The 23,944-nt window shown below is 38.4% G+C and overlaps 1 protein-coding gene across 4 annotated transcripts in view; it reads left to right on the top strand.

The window, feature by feature from the left end:
- TMTC2 (transmembrane O-mannosyltransferase targeting cadherins 2) overlaps positions 1 to 23,944 on the top strand; it is a 382,782-nt gene that overhangs the window by 146,392 nt on the left and 212,446 nt on the right. For 3 of the 4 annotated variants that reach the window (XM_054696178.1, XM_054696179.1, XM_054696180.1), the window contains exon 2: positions 13,696 to 14,266. In XM_054696178.1, coding sequence (XP_054552153.1) covers positions 13,696 to 14,266 — 571 coding nt within the window. Of the gene's footprint in view, positions 1 to 4,737; positions 5,119 to 13,695; positions 14,267 to 23,944 lie in introns of those variants that run through there. The other variant, XM_037513919.2, reaches the window with a different exon arrangement.

Below are 23,944 nucleotides of genomic sequence, written 5' to 3'. Positions count from 1 at the left end.
AGCGGGCGGCAGGAGAGGTCTGCGCGCCATGTGGGACCCTCCTTCGGTGGCCGGGGAGCAGCCAGGGATTGAACCAGCGCTGCAGAGGCTGCGGGCAGCTTCGCAACCCAGCGCTCAACCGCTGTGCCACTGGGGAGGCCCCTTTTAGGTTCTTATTAAAAGTTTCCCCCCTAACTTCATTGTCTGGCAGTGCTCACAATGAGGGCCCATTTGTGAATTCACAAGCAGTGGTGTAGCCAGAAGGCACTTCTCCTATTTACCATAGGTGAAGATTATGACTCCTCCTCAAGGATGTGACCTTTTTTTGGGGGGGGGGGTAAAACTTTAGTGGTTGAGAAACTATCATGTACTTAGAATATCTTTTTTGCAATTTGTATAGAACATTTGCACATAAAGGGAAGTTTTTTTTTTTTTTTTTTTTTTTTTTTTTTATTACCATGGCACTTTAATTGAAAAAAAATGGAAAAGACAGAAATGGCTACATAAATTATGGTACAGTCTTAATATGGAATGTTATATAGCCATTGTAATCATGCTATGGAAGAATACAACTTGGAAAAATTGAAAAATATTGCTAAGCTATGAAAATACTTCAGGTGAGTTTTTTGTTTTTTTTTTTTTTAAAGGGGGCATATGTATGTTTGCTGAATAGCTAAAAGGATACATTAAAGACAAGTATTTTACTGAAAAGGTCTATTTCCCTGGAGAAAAATGAACACCATATGATTTCACTCATCTGTGGTTTTATAGAGATACCAAACAAATGAACTAATAAAGCAAAAATAAATTTTTAGACTATGTGACTAAATTAGTGGTTACCAGTAAGGAAGAGAAAAGAGGAATAATTGGGTAAAAGGGGTCAGTTATATGTAATAGATGGACTTTCAGTGGAGAACTTAATGTTCTGAAAATAATAATCTTATGTTACAATGCAGTGTTTCTTCAATAAAAAATCAGGACTAAATAAATAAATGGTGATGAAATTTTGAGAGATTTTAAAAAATGATTATATAGATTTATTTATTGTTACCCTTTACAATATTGAAAAGCAATAGAAACAAGATAGTAAATACAAAACTATCAATGAAAATTAAAAATAGCAAATTAGTAAAACAAGTCAAAGAAAGGGATATTCTCAGCTTGCCATACCTACCTAGTTGGAGTGTTTTGGATAATCAAATACCTTCAGCATAAAGATATCTTCTTGTATTCTATAAAAACACTTAGAACAAGACCAAAATAAGTATTCTTGTCATTCTCATGGCTGTGCTTATATTCTGTTTCTTGGAATTTAGTGTTTAACAACCCACTCATTTTTGAAAGGTTTGAATTTCACAAAGTCTAATCTGTTTATTTTTGGTCTTAAAATAGCTAAACATTTGTAATTGTTTAAATATAGAAATATAGAATTCTAAGCAATACAGGATATCTATCACTAATGCTCAAGACCTCATTGTAAGGGAAACAAAATAAGATATGTAAAAAGAGATTTTTTTTAAAGATTTACTTGTTTATGTATACAAGAACTGGGGTACCCCCCCAGAGGTGTGGGGGTTGAGAGGATTCACCAGAGACAGAGTGGGGAATAGAACAGGCAGAGTGACTGCTGAGGGGAGCAGCTGGTGAGTCTCAGAAAAGGTCTGCTGCGCCATGTGGGTATCTCCCTGGCCGGGGATCGAACTCACGCTGCAGTGGCTGCAGATAGCTTCATAGGTTGCATTTTAACCCCTTGAGCCACCAGCGAGGCCCTGTAAAAAGAGTTTTGAATCACCTTTTTTGTAGACCTATGAATCTGTGAAAACCTATGAAATGGACTTAAATTTACAAGCTATATGAAGTAGTATACTGAAATGGCTCAAATACTTGAGAACTTTTGGGAGCAAAAAATTCTTCATAATACTCTTTCTAGGGATTACTAATTTTAAGTCAGGAAAAATAGGAATAGAGATTTTCAGTAAGCTTTTTAGACTGACTCAATTCATTATAGTGAAAAGGAGATGTGTTACAGAAATATTTTATATTAGGATGGCATGCTATGGTAGAGAACAAAAATTGTTCTGTATTGTGCAAATTGCAGGGTAGTGAAAACTATTTCAAGTTGGTAGGGGGCTAAAATTGAGGTAGAGTTTTCTTTTAATAAGTGAAATTAACTACTTGCAATATGGTTTTCTTGATCATCTCATGCTGTTTGATTTTGCTTTCATCTTGCAAAATGCTTTTCATATAAACACTTAAGAAAAAAAACACCTTTAGGTAACTGAAGTTTTAATTTTAAATGTTGAGCTTTTTTTCAAATACATCATTAATTAGCTTCAGGATCACTTAAAGTTTTGTCTTGGATATTTCCCATGGAAATTTTGAAGATGGCAGCTTTGATTTATCTGAGGAAATAATAAACATATTTAAAAAATACTTAATCAAAGGTCCTCCTCTTTTTCTACACTCAGAAGAGAGTGAGCAAACTCTAGATTTAGAATACAGAAGCTACTACCTCATTCAAGGAAGCTTTATTAAGAGAGTGAATCCCAAAGGCTGCTCCCGGGCTTAGTTCAACTACTACTGGGGCCACATTGAATAAGAAATTTACTTTTTTTAATCATAAATTTACTTTTTGATTTTTTTCGGAGAAGGGGTATACTAGCTTTGGGATTGGGTTACTATGTCAGGTGTAGCTCACAAAACTTCTTTATTCCTTTTAGGAAAAGTTCCTAAAGGGATAGAAAAGGGGGTTCCACTAAGAATAGTCCTTTAGTGGCAAGACTGAGCATTCTTAGACTCACCTTTTCACAAAACAAGAAGTTACTCTGGGACTCTGTGCCCTGGATGTCTGACAACAGGCACTTTGTTATTTCCTTTGGCCTCTTTTCATTCATTTGTATGGTGAGAATTTAAAAAAGATTTTTAAGTGCCAGTTGCTTAGTGTAGGGTAAGTAAAGTACCAGGCTTTTCTGCCCCCCACCATTAGGATTGATAGTGGATCCTTGCGGTCCAGAATGCATGCCTGATGGTGGGCACCTGGAGTGGGGTGTGGGCATTTATAGATGGGATACACCTGTGCTGAGAGACTGGCCTTATAAGGGTGGCATCACGGAGACCCCTGCAGAGAACCAGAATGAACAGGAGAGCAGAAGGAGAACCACGAGAGAAGCAGAGAGAGCCCAGAAAGAGTGAAGACTTGCTGGGGGCTGGGAGGCCTGCCAACCTCCCGGCCCCCTGGTACCCCTGCTTGCTGTGTACCCAGTAGAATCCCAATAAAAGTCTGAAAAGCCACGGAGGGCTCCAGGACTCCTTTACCCCGTCTGCTCGAATCACAGAAAACCTGACCTGTGCCCATTCCTGCCCCTTACACTTAGGTAGTAATCATCTCTGCCATTGAAGGTGTTCAGTCTCGTAGGGAGAGATCAAAATTAGTAAAAATTTACAGGAGTAGTGATACATTCTCTGTTGAAGCTTAGTGCTTTTTATTTCCACTGGGACACAGGACCCTAACATTTCCCCCTAACATTCTAGCTCCCTACTGTGAAATTGACTTGGTCCACCTCGATTGAGGTCCTTTAGGAATCTGAAAGATATTGCTTATCCCCACATTAAGACAGGCTCTAGATGTTTGAGTATTTCTCTCATTCTCCTACCCTGTTAGCCAAGTATTTGCATATTAACAGAACTTTCTAAATATAATGGCTTATCCCTAAAGAGGAACTCTAATGAAGGGATTATAGGTTAAGTGGCAAATGAGTGCCAAAGACATTTGGGTAAGCCAATTAACCTGACGGCTTTTCACAGTTCATTATCACCGAGTGAGCAGAGGTTAGTGTCCAGAGTGAGTGAACTGTTTCTTGATGAATGTGATCATTCCCTATAGACTTAAAACTATGTAGAAATTTTCTATAAGATGAATGTAGCTTATCATACCACTCATTTCTAATTAAATTCAGTTCATCAAATATATATTGAGTGCCTACTGTGTGCTAGAATCCCAAAGATAAATAGGATGCTTTTTCTGTTTCTTAGGAGATTAAAAGTAGGGGAGAAAAAGTAAATTCTAATAAGACAATAGCTGAATCACACCCTGAAGACTGAGGAATTTGGATGGACATCATTTTCCCCAACAGTCTTCAGGGTGTGATTCAGCTATTGTCTTATTAGAATTTACTTTCTCTTTTCCTCTCCATCCTATGATGGGCAATAGTACAAAACAAATGCCTGTTATTCCTGCCACTTCATCCCTCACACTTCATCACAGCAAAATTAACACGCTGTAGTTTTTCATATTCCAAGCCTACAGTCATCTTTCCTGACTCATGGTCTTTACAAATATTGATGTTGTCATCAGCTTGGCAACAACCCCACAACTCCCTTTCTCACTGATTTAATTTCTCCCATGCATGTGGCGTGCTTTCTTCCAGGAAGCTTTTCACTCTGAGACTGTTAGGAATCTGTTCTGTGTTCAATGGCGACTGGAATTTCATGATATAATTTTTATCATACTGCAGTGCAATAAGTATGCATACTTATTTGTCTCCCCTACCAGGTGGGATATTTCTCAAAATCAGAAAATCTATTTTGCTCACAATCTATCTGCAGTGCCCTTTACAGGGCCTTGCCTATTACTAAATGAATGAATAAAGTGAGTGAATAATTTCGTTAAGTCAGAATTAATCCATTTTATTGGGCAATGATTTTTCAATAGGGATGGAAAATGGTATATTAAAATAACCTGTACCCCATTTTTAAAGCATATGTTTCCTCCTACTTCTGAAATGTCCTCCCTATATCATCCCATTTGTGATCCCTGGTAATTGTGGTAAGAAGTCAGTGTTATTAATGGAAATGTGTCACTGTTCAATGTCAGGCATATTCAATATTCACATCAGTAACTAGGTGACTAGGAAAGACTTTGTGGTGACCATGGATTCACAACAAGAATATTTGGAGAGAGATAACTTGTTTGGGAATAGCAATCCCAGCAGAGGAAGGAAAGAAATGAATTGAGCAAAGGCCTAGGGGCTGGGAAGTTTGGCTCACATTGGGGTGATTATGGGGCAATAATGGAAGATTGGCCTAGAAGTCATAATGGGGACAGCTGTGAATGCTGGAATGTGAAGGGTATTTATTATGGTAAGAAATAGAGCACGATGAGATTTTTGTGGAGCAGAATGGTGGTGTTAGAGTTATATTTCAGGTAGTTTCTCTATCCACAGCATGTATAATGGATCAAAGTGTGAATGAAAGCAGACAGGGATAGCTATTTAGTTCAGTTTAACAAATATTTATTATGTGCTTAATATGTGTTGGATACTGGGAGGAAACATAATTCCTTCCCAGAGGGGACTTAGAGCCTAATCAAGGGACGAGAAAAATGAACAGGCAGTTTTAGTAAGCATGGTAAGCAGCGAAGGTAGGAAATAATGAAAACCTGAAGGTGGTAGCAGAAAAGGAAAGCTAGAGGCAGATTCAAGGCAAACTTTGTGAGTTGGATTTTCTCTAAAGTCCTGAATGATGTTAAAATGTCTGTAACCGATTTAAAAATAGATGGAGCCAAGAGAAGGAACCCACATGCACACCTCCATGTCAGTGATAGAAGAATGATGGAACTTAATTAGGGGTTTGTATGAGAAAGGAGATGGTGTGTGAGGGAAATTATTTGGATTCAGATTTATTAAGCTTAAGATACTAAAAGGGCAGTGAACAGTATTACTTGATAATTACACAGTGCTGTGTTATCTAGCACTCTTGGTTGCAGATGTCAGAATAACACTTTAAACTAGCTTATGAGTAAGTGGCATTTATTGGCTTATTTAAAAATATTGACTTCAGGCATAATGGTATCCAGCTGTACTAGGAATTGCCTGTCTCCTTAATCTGGGTTGATCTGGATTCTTGTTTTGGCTTCATTCTTCGGCAGTTTCTATCTTCAGGGAATCCTCTAAAAGCCCTAGGATTTCATGTCACTCTTAAGAGAAGATGTCTTTTCCCAGTAGATTATTAGGGCTATACAGACTCTGATTGTCCTGGCTTGCCACTAAGTCATTTGCTGGTCCAGGAATGAGGCTAAGAGGACAGGATGTAGTAAACTAATTAGCCAAATAATATGATGACCTTTCATCAGGAATTGAGAGCAGCCTCATCCTATTCACAGGAATGGAGAGTGGATGTGGCAGTTCTTAAAAGGAAAAAAATGGGGCACTGTTAACTAGAAGAAGGTTCCCCCCAAATCAGCAAGGGCCCATTATACAAGGCTATGTAATTTTTAAAGTTTCCATTAATATCACCTTATTTGAGCTCCAGAACAATAGTTTGGAGAAGCATTATTCTCTCCAACCTAGACAAGGCAGCTGAGCTAGAGGAGAGGCTGATGGGCCAAAGGTAACACACCTGGTATGACTCCACGACCTGGAATCGCTTCTCTTAATTCCATTCAGGTGTGGCTCTCTCCGGGGCAGTCAGAAACAGACCCACGAGCTGCTCTGGGCTGCAGGTATAGACGGCAAAGTCACCTCCTAAGCTGCAAGTTTTGGAGAAGGTGACCCCCGAGGAGCAAAGTATGGGAAGAAAGAAGGTTAGGGGATAGAACCAGGAGAAAACAATCTTGGAGGACAAATGTGGAAAAAAAAAATACTAGCTGACACCAGTTGGAAAGAAGTAGTTAAATAGATAGAAGGAGAATGAGAAGAGTCATGTGTTAAAGACCAAAGGTAAGACAGCATAAATATTGATTATCTTTTTCTGAGAGTGTTAATAACGCTTAAAGGAATTTTAAGTGGAATACTCAGGACCATGAGGTATAGGTCTTAAAGGCTATAAACAGATACAAGCAGAAGTGTATTTGTTTTGCTGACTAGCATTAGTTGTTGGTGTGATGGTTATAATCCTACCATATGATACTATAGCCCCCAGCATGTGCGACATGTCATAAGAGCCGTAGACATTCTGTTACATCTAACAATGTACTTTTTGCTCATTAACTCATTTATTTCACACCATGATCCTGTCAGTCGAGCACAGTTATCTCTATTTCATAGACGAGAAAACTGAGGTACAGAGAAGTGAACTCTTTTATGTCCACTTATTCACAGCCTCTGTGTAACGTTGTTTGGTTTTGTTTTTTATTTTTTAGAGACAAACACAAAACACCTCCCACCATCCATTTCACTCCCTGCACCCTTGCTCCTGGGCCTCTACCCTCTTCACCTCTCCTAACCTCATTTCAGTTGTCACTGTCCACCAGCTTATTTTGTCTGTTCACCTGACATAGGTCCTTTATGTGGCACACATAGGTGAACAAATACTATATTTGTTTTTATCTTTCTGACTAATTTTGCTTTGTGTAATCTTGAGTAGTTCCCTCCAATTTGCTGCAGATGGAAAAAATTTCCTCTTTCCTTACACCTGAATCATATCCACTGTGTATATATACCACATTTTTATTATCTAAACACCTGTCAGTGGACACTGAGTTTGCTTGCCTGTCTGTGTATCTCCTTTGGAAAAGTGTCTGTTCACATCATCTGTCTATTTTTATTATCTGTTATTTTGTCATCTGTCCATTTGTGTTAATTGGGTGTTTTTGTTGTTGGTAAATTAATTATATAAGTTCTTTACATACATTGGATAGTAACCATTTTCATATATATGCTGTGTAAATATATTCTCCCATTCACTGGGCTGTCTTTTCATTCTGCTGATTTTTTTTTTTCCAACTACAAAAAGCTTTTTGATTCAGTCCCAGTTGTTTTTTTTTTTTGTTTGTTTGTTTGTTTTTTGCTTTTGTTTCCCTTGCTCTTGAGTCCCCAGACTTCTGTCCTTGATGTCATGGAATATATCCCCTGCTTTCACCTATGTAGTTCATGGTTTCTGTAGGGTAAGTGAAATGGTCTTTACGCTGCTGGCCTCTGTGGCTCTCACCTGCGGCCTTGATTGTATTAATGCCAAAGGGGCGTGGGAGTGTGGGCTTGGGGCATGCGTGCCTGATCATGGTCATGTGGAATATGGTGTGGGCATGCATAAGTGGGCACACCTGGGCCTGGAGGCGGACGCATAAGGGTGGCATCACACAGAGACGACTGTGGTGGAGAATGCTATGAGAGGACCAGTAACTGTAGAGAGAAAGCCCAAGGAGAAAAGAATAAAGACTCCCTAGGGCTGGACAGACACCCCCACCCACCCAGACTGGGGCTTGCCCCACAAAAATTGGTGTGAAAAGAACATTAAACCTGAAAAAGCCACTGAGGGCTCCAGGAAGCTCCTTTGCCCATCTACCCAAATTGTTAGAGAAACTGCCCTGTGCTTGCTGGCACAATGGTTTCAAACACATCCTGGACTGTAGTCCAGTTGACTTCTGAGTCAGTTTTCCTAACCACTGCATTGTGCTGCCTTTCTGAGGTAGAGAGAAGCAAGCTTGGGTGGTTTGTAAGCAGGGCAGGTTAACAAAGACCATTCTCTTTTATCTCTCCAGCAGAACACATTTTAACCCATCATAAAAATATATATTTTTTTTAAGGTTTGGCCTTTCTTTACTTTTCAGTAGAACAATTGAAAATACTTCACAAAGACCATGCCATTTGATGTTTGAGGAATTTAAGCATCATTCTTGCTCAGAAGGGTGAATGGGCATCATTTATGTGGATGCTTGTAACTGAAAAGGTCAATAGACAGAAAAAATAGCCGTCAGAGAGGCACACATAAGGACAGTTTGGATGGTGGTGTCACATCATTCATCAGTTTTACAATAGCCCTGGCCTTTGTCAACATTTCCTAAAGGAAAAATCAAAAGGCAACAAAAACAAAGAGCCACAAATGAACAAAACTGGAAACAGGTTAAGACCTCCTTGAAGACTTGTGAGACTGAATCTTTTTTGCTTCAAAAGACAGTCTCTCAGTCAGGTGTTCTCTGGAGAATTCTGCCTGCCGTGACTCTTTTTTCACATCTGCTGCTCCAATTTTGTTCACCTTTTCCCAGAATGGAAAATTTCCTAATTCCTTAATGTCTTTCCGAATTTTTAATACCAGCTCACAGAAGTAAGCCCAGAAATTGTGTCAGCATGATTTTTTGTTTTAACATTTTTCATTAGCTAGAAATAGAAGAAGAGGTTTTACTACAGATATATTCATTTTGGACTCGTAAAAAAATGCAGGTAGATGAAAATCTGTTATGCTTAGTGTTGAACAATGCCTTTATTACTCATTTTGCTGGCAGATTATTTAGATTCTATTGAATTCCTTTGGCTGATGTCTTTCTTAATATGTGAGGGATGTATAATGCATCCCTTATCATTGACTTGCATGTGTGACATGACTTATATGCTAAAACCCAGTAGTTTAGTCTTATTTCATGTTCTCTTGCCATACTATTCATCGGTTAAATAAAAACCTGCCTAAGCCGATACTACCTGTCAGAGAATTTTTATATTCTAAAGTCTCCCTTCATATAATATGTTTTGCATAGGGGTGAGATATTCCCTTGAGCTTCTGCTTTTGTCTTGTTAACACTGTCCTTGATGTTTTTTCCTACATTGTTAATTTAGGCATGTGGCTCACCGATTTTTTCCCGCAGGCAAATTATGAGATTTGTTAGTTTTATTCTTTGTTTTGAAACCTTGGCTTTGTGAGAGTGAGACAGTGAGACTTACAGTTTAACTTGTTGGTGGCTGCAGATTAGTAGGTTTATTGCTATAAATGTAAGAAATTCTGGCAGCATTGAACGGATTTATTTATTTTTTCCCCTCCAAAAATCCTTTCAGAATTGGTAAACTGAGCTAATAGCATGGGGAGAACTGGGTTTGGGGAAGTTGATCTCTATCCTTTATGGGTCTGCCACAAAAGTGGGAAGGGTTGTCCTAAACAAATTATGCTTTCCAGTGTTCCTCACTGTATTAGCAAGATTTGTCGCAGAATGCTTTGCTTTTGAGCTTTCTACTGCTCGGATTTTGATAATGTGAGAGTTTCTGCCTTCAACTTAGAGAAAGTCACATCAATATCTAGGTTAATGTTTAGTAGAGGCCAGTTGGATTTTCATTCTGAATTGTTTGAAATCAGTTCTCTCTGACAATATTGTTTGGCAGTTTTTCATATTTCTTTTAAATTTTAATTATAACCTATCAAGTCTTAAGCAATTACTTCTTGGTTAGGTTCTTGATGAATGTCATAGCAGGGTGTTTTAATTTAATGAATCCAAAATAACATCTGTTTCTAATATTTTAAAAGCCAATTTATATGGAAATTTATTTAATACACAGTCAATACACGGAGACTTGTAAAAATCAAAATCAAATGGAAAATCAAATCACTGTGATATAGTAGGTCTTCTGTTAACAAAGAATTTCACTTATTACTAGGTTCAGCTGCCACCAACACTCAAACCTTCACAGTTTCAACAAGACAGCGATTTATTTCTCATGTTCATAAATGGGGATGTAGTTAGCCCAGGGCTGGTGTGGTATACTGTGACAGGGACTCATTTCCTTCAGTTTTACTACTCAGCTCTTTGTGGGTGTGATTTTTTTTTTATGCCTAAGAACACACTGAATGGGCCAAGATAGCTTTTTGAATGCTAGCACCTATTCCATCTTTGCTCCAGTAGGAAGGAGGTAGGGGTAGAAGAGAAGATGCTAAGCTTTATCATTTTAAGTACACTTTCTGAAAGTAGTACATAGCATTTTGCTTGTGTTCCACTGACCAAAAATTAGTCACATGATTATATTGAGCAGCAAGGGAAAAAAGGAAATACAGCCACTTTCCCAGATAACCAAGTACACAGAGAAGAACTGAAGGTTTATGGCTATGGAAAAACTGTCAAATAGATATTGGAAAACAGCAAACTATCCCTGCCACATTGTTTTTTAAGACATTATTTTAGCAGACCTTCTGTCTTTTTATTGATCATATGGAAAACTAACATGGTTTTCAGCACTGAGTAGAAATCATCAACTATCCGCCAATCTATTTTAATTCTAACTCCCAACAGCAGTTAATTTTGTATGTTGTGAGTCAAACCGACTTTAATAAGGGAGTTTTTGTAGCTCATACTTCAGTCTTTGTAGAACAACAATAGCAGCTAACAAGGCTGAAATGTCATTTGCACTGGGTCTCTGGAACAGTCTTGTATTATTCGCAAGGCAGTGTTCATTGCTTCTGTACATATGGAAGATGAATGAACAATTGCGAGTGTTTGTTAAATGATTTCCATCCAAGGTAAAACTATTATCATCACAGAAACCTAAGCTCAGACAGGTTAATTGGGAAGCAAATTAGAGAAGCAGTTGAAAACCAGCTTTGCCCAAATCATTTAATCCCAATTGGGATACTAACTGCTACTTCCAATGACTGTGTCGCCTTAAATGGGTTTTTGAATCTGTTTGCATCTCTGTTACATTTTCTTGTTTTTGAAGACACTCAGCAGATTATAGAGCTGGGACTCAGGAATATTTCCCCTCCTTGATCTTTGGTAATCATATGTAAATTTCCTTTGTTCAAGTCTCCTTACAGTGGAAGCAAAACTGGTGGAAGGGTTGGAAGTAAAGATTGTAGGGCCAGTCTCCCATCCTGTGTTCTTCTGATCCACCAATGTCTATACTCCCTTAAAGCCCCCTGCATTAGACTAAGCAAGAGATTTCTAGTTACAGAATAGGTGCCTTCAGTTTCTCATTCATATTTCCTCTGTGTAACTCAGGATGGGCATCTTTTGTGCTCTAATTATAGAGCTAGATGCAGTAGGGTTGCAAAAGACTCAAGTTGCCACTATTTTGCTGGAATGTATAATGACACAGATCAGGAAATTCTCCAAACTTAGTCATTTACATGCCACTTCAAAAAGTGTACTGTGTCCACATATACCAGTACTGTTGATTTCTTAATATTGTGTTTACATTGATTTTTAAATTTTTAAAAGCTTCATTCTGAGCAACCATCTCTAAAATCTAGCTCTGATGTGATAATTAAATTTCTTTTCAAGTACAAGGTTTGTGCATCTTTTCACATACACCCTGAGTATTGTAGATCCTATTTTGAGAAGGCCACCATAGTGGAAACATCGTGGGCCATGAAAATTCTACGCTGCTATTTCTATCTTTTGTGCCTTTGAAACTGTTATAAATTAATTCCAGATATGCATGAGTAATGCATTTATCAATGGATGATTCAGGCATGCAAGCCTAAAACTATCAATTCTCAAAAGCAGGAGACAATGAAATGCCATAAATGATTGCCGTAGATATCACTAAGGCCTCTGAGAGTTCAGCAAGGGGAGAAGAGGCTGATGTTTTCTAAGATGAAGAGGGAGGCAGATATATATTTTTAAATTTTTTTAAAGATTTATTTATTATACAAGCAATGGGTACAGTCAGAAGCTCGGGAGGGTGAGAGAATTCACCAGAGCCAGAGCGGGGAACAGAACAGGCAAACCCAAACACACTGCTGAGGGGAGCAGCAGGAGGCAGGAGAGGTCTGCAAGCGCCATGTGGGACCCTCGCCAGCGGCCAGGGATCGAACTGACGCTGCAGAGGCTCCGGGCAGCTTCACAGCTCAGTGCTCAACTGCTGCGCCACCAGGGGAGGCCCTCTATTTTTAAATTTTTAAATTTTATTTTTAATCAAAGTAATGTACTTATCTTAAAATGCTAACCTCACTGAAAATAACAGTGTGAGCTTCTAACCCCCCTTAACTCAGTCTCTTTTTATAGAACAGTGACTTTTAATTTTACTGTTTCCTCTAGCATTCCAATCCATATATATATATATATATTAATATATTATATATATATAATTAATTATTAATAAAACATGTATAATAAATAATTAATAATTAATAATAATTAATAATTAATAATAAATAATTAATAAATATATATAATAAATAATTAATAAATATATATATAATAAATATATATATAATGTATATATATATATATATACATGTTTTATTAATGATGTGCCATTATTTTATGTCGTCATTTCTTGTTCACAGTATAGATTTTCTTCGGGAAGGAAATATTTGGATAGGTATGGTGCCATTCTTTTCCACCCCTCCAGCTCTCTAAGCCCTTGCTACTCAAAGTGTCCTCTAAGGACCAGAAGTGTTACCATTACCTGGGAGTTTTTAGCAATATGGAATCTCCTTCCCACTTCTACTGAATGAGAACCAGCATTTTAACAAGATCTCCAGGTGTTTTGTATATATGAGACCATGGTTGAGGGTCAGGATGTTCTGTCTAAAATTTATGTCTAGTAGAAAGCAACTCCTCAGTATCTCTTGCATAACTATCCCCCAGGACTGTGCTTTTTAAAATGCGAGATTATCAGTCCTCACTTCTACCTGTTACCTGGAATCTGCATTTTCAGCTAGTTGAGCACATGATTTTTGGTGCAGTTATTTGCCAACTGCTGTATTAAGGCTTCAATAACTGATGGAAACTCTGCATTTATTCTTCAAAGGTTTTGCATTTAAACATGGAAGAAATCTTTTGAAGAAAATAACTACAACCCTAATTGTGGTGTTAGTAAGCATTAAGAGGAGGATTTGAATTCAATCTATATGTAAAGCCTTCTCTGAGGCTCATTTGCATTACTAGTGTATACCTGGAATCCCATCCTAAAGCCACATCATGAAGCTTCTGAGGAGAGCAGCATCTTAGCAATGTCATCTATTTTATTGTCTTTCTGTATTTTACGTTTGATTCTTTTTTAATATTTTGTTTTATAGCCGTGCTATCAAGACTAATCAGGACCTCCTCCCAGAAACTCCATGGACACATATCTTCTACAATGATTTTTGGGGGACTCTTCTAACCCACAGTGGCAGCCACAAGTCCTACCGGCCACTCTGCACGCTTTCTTTTCGCCTGAACCACGCCATCGGAGGGCTGAATCCCTGGAGCTACCACCTTGTCAATGTCCTGTTGCATGCGGCAGTCACTGGCCTCTTCACCAGCTTCTCCAAGATACTGCTTGGGGACGGATACTGGACCTTCATGGCTGGCTTGATGTTCGCCTCTCACCCCATTCACACTGAGGCAGTGGCAGGAATTGTGGGACGGGCTGATGTTGGGGCCAGTCTCTTCTTTCTCCTCTCCTTGCTCTGCTACATTAAACACTGTTCTACAAGAGGCTACTCAGTCAGAACCTGGGGCTGGTTCCTGGGGACGGGACTGTGTGCAGGATGCAGCATGTTGTGGAAGGAACAAGGAGTGACTGTTCTCGCAGTTTCTGCAGTTTATGACGTCTTTGTCTTTCACAGGCTGAAAATGAAACAGATCTTGCCTACCATTTACAAAGTAAGTGATTGTTGGTGCTCCAGCATTGGATTACTGAGTAATCTCCTTGCTTGGTCCTTACTCACCGTTTAAAAAACAAATTTTGTCCTGTTCAAAGAGAATTTAAAATAAGTTACTTTTTGATGTTTGGTAAGTGGAAGTGTCCTTCCTGACCTTTCCTTTCGACCCCGGGTTTCTGTAGCATATTGTTTTATTTCTCAGATTTCTTAACTTAGTTTCATGACTTAAAAGGTCATAGAAGAACAATTTTGCCGTGTAAAGAAAATGCATCTTTACTGTTAGTTTATAGTCATTATAGTCTTTCTTTGCATTCAAATTCTCCCCCCATCCAATAAATTGCCTATTATGTATATTTATAAAAATAGCACAGCAGATGATAGAGCTGGATGCTACACTCTAGCGAGGGGAAATCCTCTGCTGCTCACTAATACTGCCTTTCCTGAGTTGACTTTGGAAAGCAACCCTTCTCTGCAGTGCACTGGGAACTCAAATTCTTAAACAATGAATCATATTCACCTTTTCTTTGTTGTAGTGGATAAGAATAGAAGAGTCAAAACAGAAGGTACTTATAATAGGTTTGCCCTGAGGCCAATTAAGACCTTTGCCTCAGGGCTTAATATTTATTCTTCTGGATTCCCTTAGAGATTTCAAATGCAATGTTGTTTGAAGGTCACAGAAGCGTTTGCAGTTCCCATATATTTTTACAGCACTGAGCGGTTTTCTGCTTAAGTGTTAAAGGGAGACTTTGGGTGGCAAAGAACATCTTGTGGATCTTTCTGCTCATCCCCCATCCTTTTTCCTTCACGGTAAACTCAGCGTTGACTTGCCTTGAAGTATAAAAACTGAACTTGGCCAAGACTTACACCCCTCAGCTTTCCTTTCCTTTTGGACATATAAGTAAGGAATTATGGTTTGATAGTGACCTTGAGAAAATGGTCAGGTTTTCTAGTTTTTGACTACTTTCCATCTCTAGCCCCTTCTCAGTTTTACTTAACATCAACTTGAGAAGAAATTAAAGGAAAATTTGAGGGAAATAGAGACAAAAACTTTTTTAATGATTTTTTTTTTTCACTTAGTAGGGAGAGTAATTACTGCTGAGATTCTGTTCTTCAGGGAACATAATCTTTGCTAAAACTCAAGTGTCTAGAGCTAGATGAAGTTCTTTTGTGATTTCAGCTATAGGCTGAGACTTTTAAAGAAATATCTGATTAGAGTTTGATGTATGAAAACAACATATGGTTTGAAAGTCAAATCTTAACGTCAAATCAATTTTAATTATTCTTTCTAGGAGACTTAGGGGAGAATAATCTTTTTTCTTTTCAAACCATGTTGTCGGCAATAGAAATCTTTCTTTTACTTGAAACACAAAAAGAATAAATATAAATTATGGTCCTTATCCTATGGTTGTTGAGACATTTGAGAATTCAGACTAGGCATTTCAAGACCATGCTTTGTAAGCCTGTGAAATGTTATGCATTCTTATATAGAATTTTCATTTTGTTTTCTCATGGTTAGGAAATTATTTTGATATGTCAATTCAGGTCTTGATTTTAATGAAGTTCTGTTCTGAGAAATTTTCAATTTTCTAAGCATATGTTCAAGGACAGAGTTGTCAACAAAACTCCTTATTTTAAATACATTTTATATAATATTTGGGAGACACTTATAGACAGCTAGTCTTTGTTTATATGAAATTTAACTGAATATGATGTATTTTTATCTGGACCATTACTTACATAACTGCTGCTTTGGAAAATGAGAAATGCCAGTAGCAAAGGAAACTCCTAAGGGTAGAAAGTGTGAAGTACCCCATGATATGGGAAAGGACTTGTTATTTTGAAGGTTCAATGTCCTGAGAAGTTTCCAAGTGGAAACTTGCCCAGACTCTCTGGCAAACACCACTTGCAGAGCCAGACAAGGATTGTAATGAGTGGCAGCAAAACCCATAGTTCTTTCTCAACTTAGAGCTTTCTTTCATTCTCAGGTTTTGGTCCAGTGAGCTTAATGAGGACAGTGGGATAACAGATTTTATAAATGTGTAAGGAACCAGAGAGGCCATCTGTGCTAGTCCCCTTATTTTCAGCTGAGGTGTAGAGAACCAGAGTTGAAGGTCACCCAGGAAATGGTAGACTCGCTTGCTAGGACTGGAACACATATTTGTGTCTGTCTGGTGATCTTTTTACCACATTGTGAAGGTGTGAAGATGAATAAACAGATGTAAAGTCAGATGACTGGGCTGGGGATGTGGGGGAGAGGAATTTTTCCTTCTTCTAGGTTCTTTTGCTGGTATAATAAGTACATTGACATGTGGCATCAACAAGGAAAATGAAAAAAAAAGAATAAGAAACTAAGTGTACCTATGGGAAGCTAAAGATGTCAGACTTAAGGATAAGTTAGACAATTAAAGCTTATATACAATGCTGAGTTAAGGAATAGAATAGGAATTTTGGACTTCAGAGGGATGTAGGGCAACTCACAGGATAAGAAGAGCAGATATTTGCAGTCAGGATGGTAAGGCTTTAAGATAAAAAGTTTTCTCTGGCAATAGCTTTCTTTCTATGCCAGGTTCCCTATCTAAATTACTTTAGGCAGTTATGGAGAGGTAAGAGTTTTTCCTGAATCTTCTGGTTCTTTCTTGTCTTCAACTCTAACTCTTGTACCAAAGTGACACATTTTTGGTGGCATATTCTACCAAAGTAGATACGATAGAAAATAAAATAATGTTGAATAGGCTCTTAACTTGCACTGACCGAGTAACCTGGGCTATTTGATTGACTTGGTTCTTTTTCCTGACAAAAGAGATGGTAACTGTTCTCTCCTAGGAATTTTGTGACAATTATATGAAACTGTGGGGTGGTAAGTATGAGCTGGGTGCTGAGTTTGAAAGGCAATTAATTTGTGTTAGTTGAAGGTAAAGAAAAAAATATTGATAGAGATTATAATCTTTATCTTAAGAAAAGAAGGCCAAAAGATAAACCTGTGGTAGTTTTTAAATATGTGGTTGCAAAGCATATAAATTAGGAAGCAACTCAAACTGAAGCAGGCATATGTAAGCACCAACTTTCATATAGAATCCCATGACTGTGACCCTTGTAAACACTGGCATAGTTTACATATGGAAGTTATAGAAAATTCCATATTCTGTCTTTAAAATATATAGATTTCTATGCCTGGGGAAAGTTAGAGAAGGCTCTGAAGAAAGTGGATTAAAAGACTTCAGAAGGCCCCTTTTAACCTTAAATGAATAATCAGCTTAAATATCTCACCAATTACCTCTGCATCATAGTTATCATGGTTTGCCAGATGAAATAAACTTCCTTGTCCTACAAAACATAACATATATAAACAGAAAACTCCAGAGCACAAATGTTTAACTCTATTATGCAAATAAGAGAACAAACCAGATACTCAAAACCTAAAAATGGTAGACATTTTAAAACTGGAAATTATTAGGTACAGGGCAAGACTCTGCATTTTTTTCTGTAAGTCACATCAGATCCTGACCCCAAACACAAATATGTACCAGAACCAGGCCGAAAGGACTGGAGTAAACTACAGGTTGTATCCTACTGCCACACCCCCATTATTGCAATAGAAAGATACAGGTGATAATTTGGTAAAGCTTAAGAATTTTCTAAGGAATCTAGAGTTTTCTATGATATCTGTTTTTTAATACTTCTCCTAATTTAAAAACAAATAAGCAACCCTCTTTGAGTCAGACAAAATTCTCGTGGTGGCTCAATGTAGCCAGAATTCTTGGTTGCCATTTTTTTACTTCTATTCTAAAACTCAAGCAAATGATGGACACATCAATATTATGTATAAGGTTTTTGCAATTCTGCAAAGGAAATAGGAAAACTAGATTTTTCTTTGATGAATGTATGAAATTTGTAAATACCTGGCACATAATAGATATGTAGTATTTGACAAAAACATATAGTTTATATCTGCTGAATTTGCTAAAAATATATTAACACATTCAACTTAATAAATGCTTAGTGAGAGAGTAATATGACTCATGGAGCAAAATGTTGAATATGATATGAAAATTATATTGTTTCAGTATTTGAAATAATATTGTCGATAGGTTTCTGGTAGTTGGAAGATTTTTAAGAAAACACTAAATATAAAAGTTAAATATGTGCATGAGCAAAATAAATGTTCAGATCTATGTTTAAATTTCTTAACAAGTGTTCCTAGGTTTTATCTTCAGTTTCTGTTTAACATATTTCCCCCAATATCCTTGTCATCTAGTGCACCATCTGGCACATAGTAGGCACTTAGTAAATTGGATTCACACTTGTTTAAGTTTTACCCTTTAAAACAATGTGCCTGAAATATTAAAGTTAAATCCTACACTGTTCCTTTCTACAAGGAGGACGTCATTCCTAGTTAGTGAGGCCTGGAAGGTGGAATTGGAAGAAAGAAGGTCATGTCAAAAAAATGTTGAAAATAGGTTTTTTGACCTTTTACCCAATGATTATTTTAGCCTTCCATATATGACTTTCACTTAGTTTTATGTGGTCCAAAAGTAAGGGCAAAGGGAACCTTTGACATACACTTAAACTAGGCTTGCAAATAAATGCTAGACTTTTATCTGCCCACAAAACTTTTTACAAGTCTCCCATGACCCCAGGAGGTACATGGGTAATAAAATCAGTAAAAGCAACATTTTTCTTACTTACCCAACATCAGTCATTGCTGGCCTCCTGGCCATTTTCTGTGCTTATTTAACATCTGTTAACTGTTTTAATGTGGAAACATCTCTCTACCCACCCCCTTTATTAGGCTCATAATCACTCATTCAATCACAGGTGGAAAAATTTTTAAAAAGAAGTCAAATTCAGAGTAGCAACTCTAATAATAGCATAAGATAATTAGGAAAAATGAAGTGCTTTTAGTTTGATTTTTAAGAGTTTCTCTAAAGATGACTACCTTTGTTTTATTGTAATGGCTTCCAAGAAATGCATTATCTGGACAGTCTCCTTTTCTTAAAATTAAATTTTGTAGTTCTATTTCAGGTAAGCAAAATAAAGAAACTGTAAGTAAAGGAAGGCATTGCTACTTTTGAAAAACAAGTCTTTTCTGTCTAGGAATAACTTTTTAATTTTAAAACTAAGCAGGATGTGCATTGATGGCTTTTTTTTTTTTTAAGATTTTTATTTATTTATTTTATACAAGCACTGGGTACAGTCAGAAGTGCGGGAGGGTGAGAGAATTCACTGGAGACAGAGCTGGGAACAGAACAGGCAGACTGACAAAATACACTGCTGAGGGGAGCAGCGGGCATGGCAGGAGAGGTCTGTGCACCATGTGGGACCCTCGCCAGCCGGCCCGGGATCGAACTGGCTCTGCAGAAGCTGCAGACAGCTTCGCAGCCCACCGCTCAACCGCTGCGCCACCAACGAGACCCTGAATAATGGCATTTTTTTAAGATGAATGAATTTTTACCATTATCTTGGCTGTTAGGTAAGCTTGGTTCTGTTAGCAGGCAGGAATAGAGATGCCCCAAGACCCCCAAACCTTTCATGCTCTAAATAGGTTTTGCCACATAAGACAAGACATACTCAAAAAAGACCTTTAATAGAATTAGTGCACAGTAGAGAAAAGAGAAAGGCTATAGTTTCCAAGTGAAACAGCAAAATTATCCATCTCCTGGTGGGTATATGCCTGTCCCAGTGGGGTTGGCCAAAAGCAGGGCCACTGAGGCCTGAAAGCTTGCCAGAAGCCTAAGGCACCTTCTGGTGGGGACCCATAGTAAAGGGGTTAGAAGGGACCAGTCATATCTAGAAGAAAAAAGCAAAATAAAATACAAGTCAATACAAAGGCTACCATTGTTAGCCTTCCCACGGGTCTCTCACCCACATCTCTTTTAAGTGTCTCCTTCCACATCCCCCAAGTTTCTGTGTACAAGTCCAAGGCCAAGAAGCAAGTGTGGCTTCCTCACATGTCTCTGTTCGCTGTGCCTCCTCCAGGTCTTTGCTTTCCTCTTCTCCCAAGTCCTCTCAGCCTTTTCCAGCTTCTCCTACCACTCCGCTCCACTGTTCCTTGGGTGGGGCAGGGAATCTGGGCCTCCCATTTTGTATGAGAATTACACTGTTAACAGTTGTACCTTAGAATGTGGTGATCAGACACACAGTAACAACTGCCCCACTATTTCTCAACCATTTCCTTGGTTTACCTTGAGAATGGTTTCCAAGGGTGGAATTATCTTATGTTGAAGGGTTTTGGTTCCTCACAGTCAGGACATGGGCGATATTACATGTAGTGCTTCTGTATTTCTATTTCGTGTGATTCCTGTGTATAGAAGGTGCATGGAAAGCAAGTCACGTAGCCTGGAGGTATTTATACATGGAATTCACATATGCTTTTTTTTTTTTAAGATTTATTTATTTTATCTATACAAGCACTGGGTACAGTCAGAAGCGCTGGAGGGTGAGAGAATTCACCAGAGCCAGAGGGGAGAGCACAGCAGGCAGACTGACGAAGTACACTGCTGAGGGGAGCAGCGGGCAGCAGGAGAGGTCTGCACACCATGTGGGACCATTATCTGGCGGCCGGCTGGGGATCTAACCAGCGCTGCAGAGGCTGCAGGCAGCCTCGCAGCCCAGCGCTCAACCGCTGTGCCACCGGGGAGGCTGCACATATACTTTTTTATTTGAGTAGCTGCTGGAGAGGCATTGGCAGCATCTTATTTATGGCTTTGTTCCTTTTCTTTCTAGATTAGGTTGTGATCCTCGTATCAGTTGTGCTGCATAAATGTATGTGATATATTTGCTCTTTCTGATTTTCTTCAGTCAACGTCTGTGCCACTCCGCTTCAGGAGTGGTACCAGTTTCTTATGATTTTCTTTCCCTTCATTTGCCTTACACTTGACTTTGTGAGAATCCAGATATAGCGAGATACTCAGATTCTGATCACAGTATTTCCTAGCATTATTGAAAGTGGAGGTCTGACTATTTGTCATGCACTTACAAATGAATTTGGATTTCCTCCCAGTAAACTTGTTGTAGCATTTAATATTCATGACCTATAGTACTTTGAAACTTTGAACAGCTGCCAACACTGTTAACCAGATAATACCACAAATAAAATTGAGGTTCACAAATATTTTACAATTCAAAGTCAAAGATTAATAAAGTATTTTATTCCTGCAGGTTGGCTTCCTTGCTTAGCTGATTTAAGAGGACTCTGTATTCTAGTTGCAGTACAGGTTCAAGTTAAGCAATTGAAATTTGGGACTACTCTTTGCAAACTTACCTAATGGTTGCCTGAGAGTGCTAATACTTGGAACAGTGATCTATTCCAAAGTGATCATTTCAAAAATTTTCTCTGTGCAAAGCACTGTATTTGCCGATGTGGGAATTGACAAAACTCTACTCTTTAGGACATTTTGGAGTAGTGGGAAGTTGAGAAGAGTACATTTAATGTGGACTGAAAATCAAGCTAGGATGGGGCAAAGGCTGTAAGGCAGGCAGTGACTCTTGGGACAGTGCATTGGAAGGAAAGTTACTTTCAGGCAAGAGGATCAAAGTGCCTTTTGAAGCAGATGCACTTGAGCAGGGTTCTCAAAGATAGTTTGGGTATCGGCATTTATAATTGGAGAGGATATCAGGAACATTTCACAGAAGGAAGGAAGCTCATGAGAAGTTACTGGGCACCATTGAGCAGATGCATACAGTTGTGGAAAGCTGATGCAGGTGGAACCATTTTCTTTTTTCATAGTATTTTTTTTTTAATTGTGGTAACACTTTTTTGTGGGATCAGTTATTCCAAAAGTGACCCTTTTGGGGTCTTCAGGCCAAACCAGAGTAGTTCTCTTGTCACCTTGGAGACAAGAGAGATTTATTAATATCACTTACTGAGAATGAAGATTGTTTTGCTTGAGAAGAGCAAGGGCACTGAAGGTAAAATCCTTCACCAGTCCCTAATCTAAGAAGAGATCAATCTGTCCTAAGCTTCTGCTCTTTTCCTAATCAAAGCATTCACTGCTTACCTTTGTAAGACCTAAAAGAATGTAGGTGTGTGTGGGGGGGGTTCTCATGCAGTTTGAGGTTTTTATCAATAACCATGTTCTTCCTTTCTAAGAATCTCATTTTTACTCATAGAGTAACGTGAAGTCTCTCTCTCTTCCTCTCTCTCTCTCTGCCCCCCACACCCATGGGATAAACATTCCTGATCTACTCTTTAGAATTTACAGCTGTGCAAATTCTCCGTATGTATGTTATTAAATTGTTTGTCTTTTCCTAACCTGTTTGATGCTCACCCAGCCCAAGATTACTCACCCAGGCCAAGAAGAACCCAGAGGCACAGAGAATGATTTCTTTAGCTTCCTGACAGTTTACAACATTGTATGCTGTGGACAGCAACACAGTGCTGCACCTTAACCCCTTGCGCCACCTGGGAGGCCCCTGTTTATCTTATTTGATAACTGATTCCATCATCATATATATATTCCACAACTTCCTAACACTCAACTCTCTTTAGGCACTTAGGTTGTTTCCACAGCTTGGAAATAGTGCTGCAGTGAATGTAGGAGCGCATATATCTCTTTGAATTAGTATTTTTGCATTCATCAGGTAGGGACCTGGGTGGAATTGTTGGATCATACACTAGATTCATTTTTAATGTTTTCAGAAATTTCTATAATGTTTTCCATGGGGGCTGGACTAGTCTGCTTTCCAACCAACAGGAACTATTTTAAAATGGAGCCAGAAAAGCCACTGCAGAGAAACTCCTTTATCTGTCTTATTTGAGCTGGGCCAGACCCTTTGACTGGACCAAATCACCAACAGTTCAAGAAAACCAACAGTAGTAGGAACATTATGTTTGAAACCATTGATAAAGTGAAGTTTTATGTAGTTTTACCTTGTGACTCCTTCACTTGACCATTATCTGATTACTTCAATTTTCTTTTGTCTCTATAAAAAGTCTTTGACGTTTGTCCTTCCTTGGGGCATGTTTTGAGTCTCTGTCTGAAATTGTGCTGCCCCGATTTGTAGTTCTTTGATTCCAGATAAATGCTCTTGGACTTTTTAGTGGTCTCCTGAATTTTTTGATTAACGGAGTGCATGAGATTATAGAGGAAAATGTTTGTCAGGAAAGGAAGATTGAGTCAGCAAGTGTACAATAATGTATGGCTCTTTTAAGAAATAATGTGCTTCCAACAATGTTGGGACATAATATATGTTCTTTAAATGTGCTTTCACTTCTGCTGGTCTTTGGTATTTTCCTGGGGAAGGGTTAGCCATCTCCATCTTGCCACATGGGGAGACTTTGTTCTTAGTCATTCCCTGAAAGCTGAGGGAGGGTGCCTCCATGATGGTTTACCTTGAGAATGGTTTCCAAGGGTGGAATGTACCTTATGTTGAAGGTTTTTGGTTCCTCACTGTCAGGACATGGGCGATATTACATGTAGTGCTTCTGTATTTCTATTTCGTGTGATTCCTGTGTATAGAAGGTGCATGGAAAACAAGTTACATAGCCTGGAGGTATTTGTACATGGAATTCACATATGCTTTTTTATTTGAGTAGCTGCTGGAGAGGCATTGGCAGCATCTTATTTATGGCTTTGTTCCTTTTCGTTCTAGATAAGGTTGTGACCCTCATATTGTTATAGGGCAGCCCTGATATTGAACGGGTTGCCTGGCTGTGGGTCCTCACCCGTGCGCTTACAAG

Source organism: Talpa occidentalis, unplaced genomic scaffold (assembly GCF_014898055.3).
Source record: "Talpa occidentalis isolate TD23 unplaced genomic scaffold, MPIMG_talOcc4v2.1 talOcc4.16, whole genome shotgun sequence".
Lineage (NCBI taxonomy): Eukaryota > Metazoa > Chordata > Mammalia > Eulipotyphla > Talpidae > Talpa > Talpa occidentalis.
This window is presented reverse-complemented; position numbering and strand designations above follow the sequence as displayed.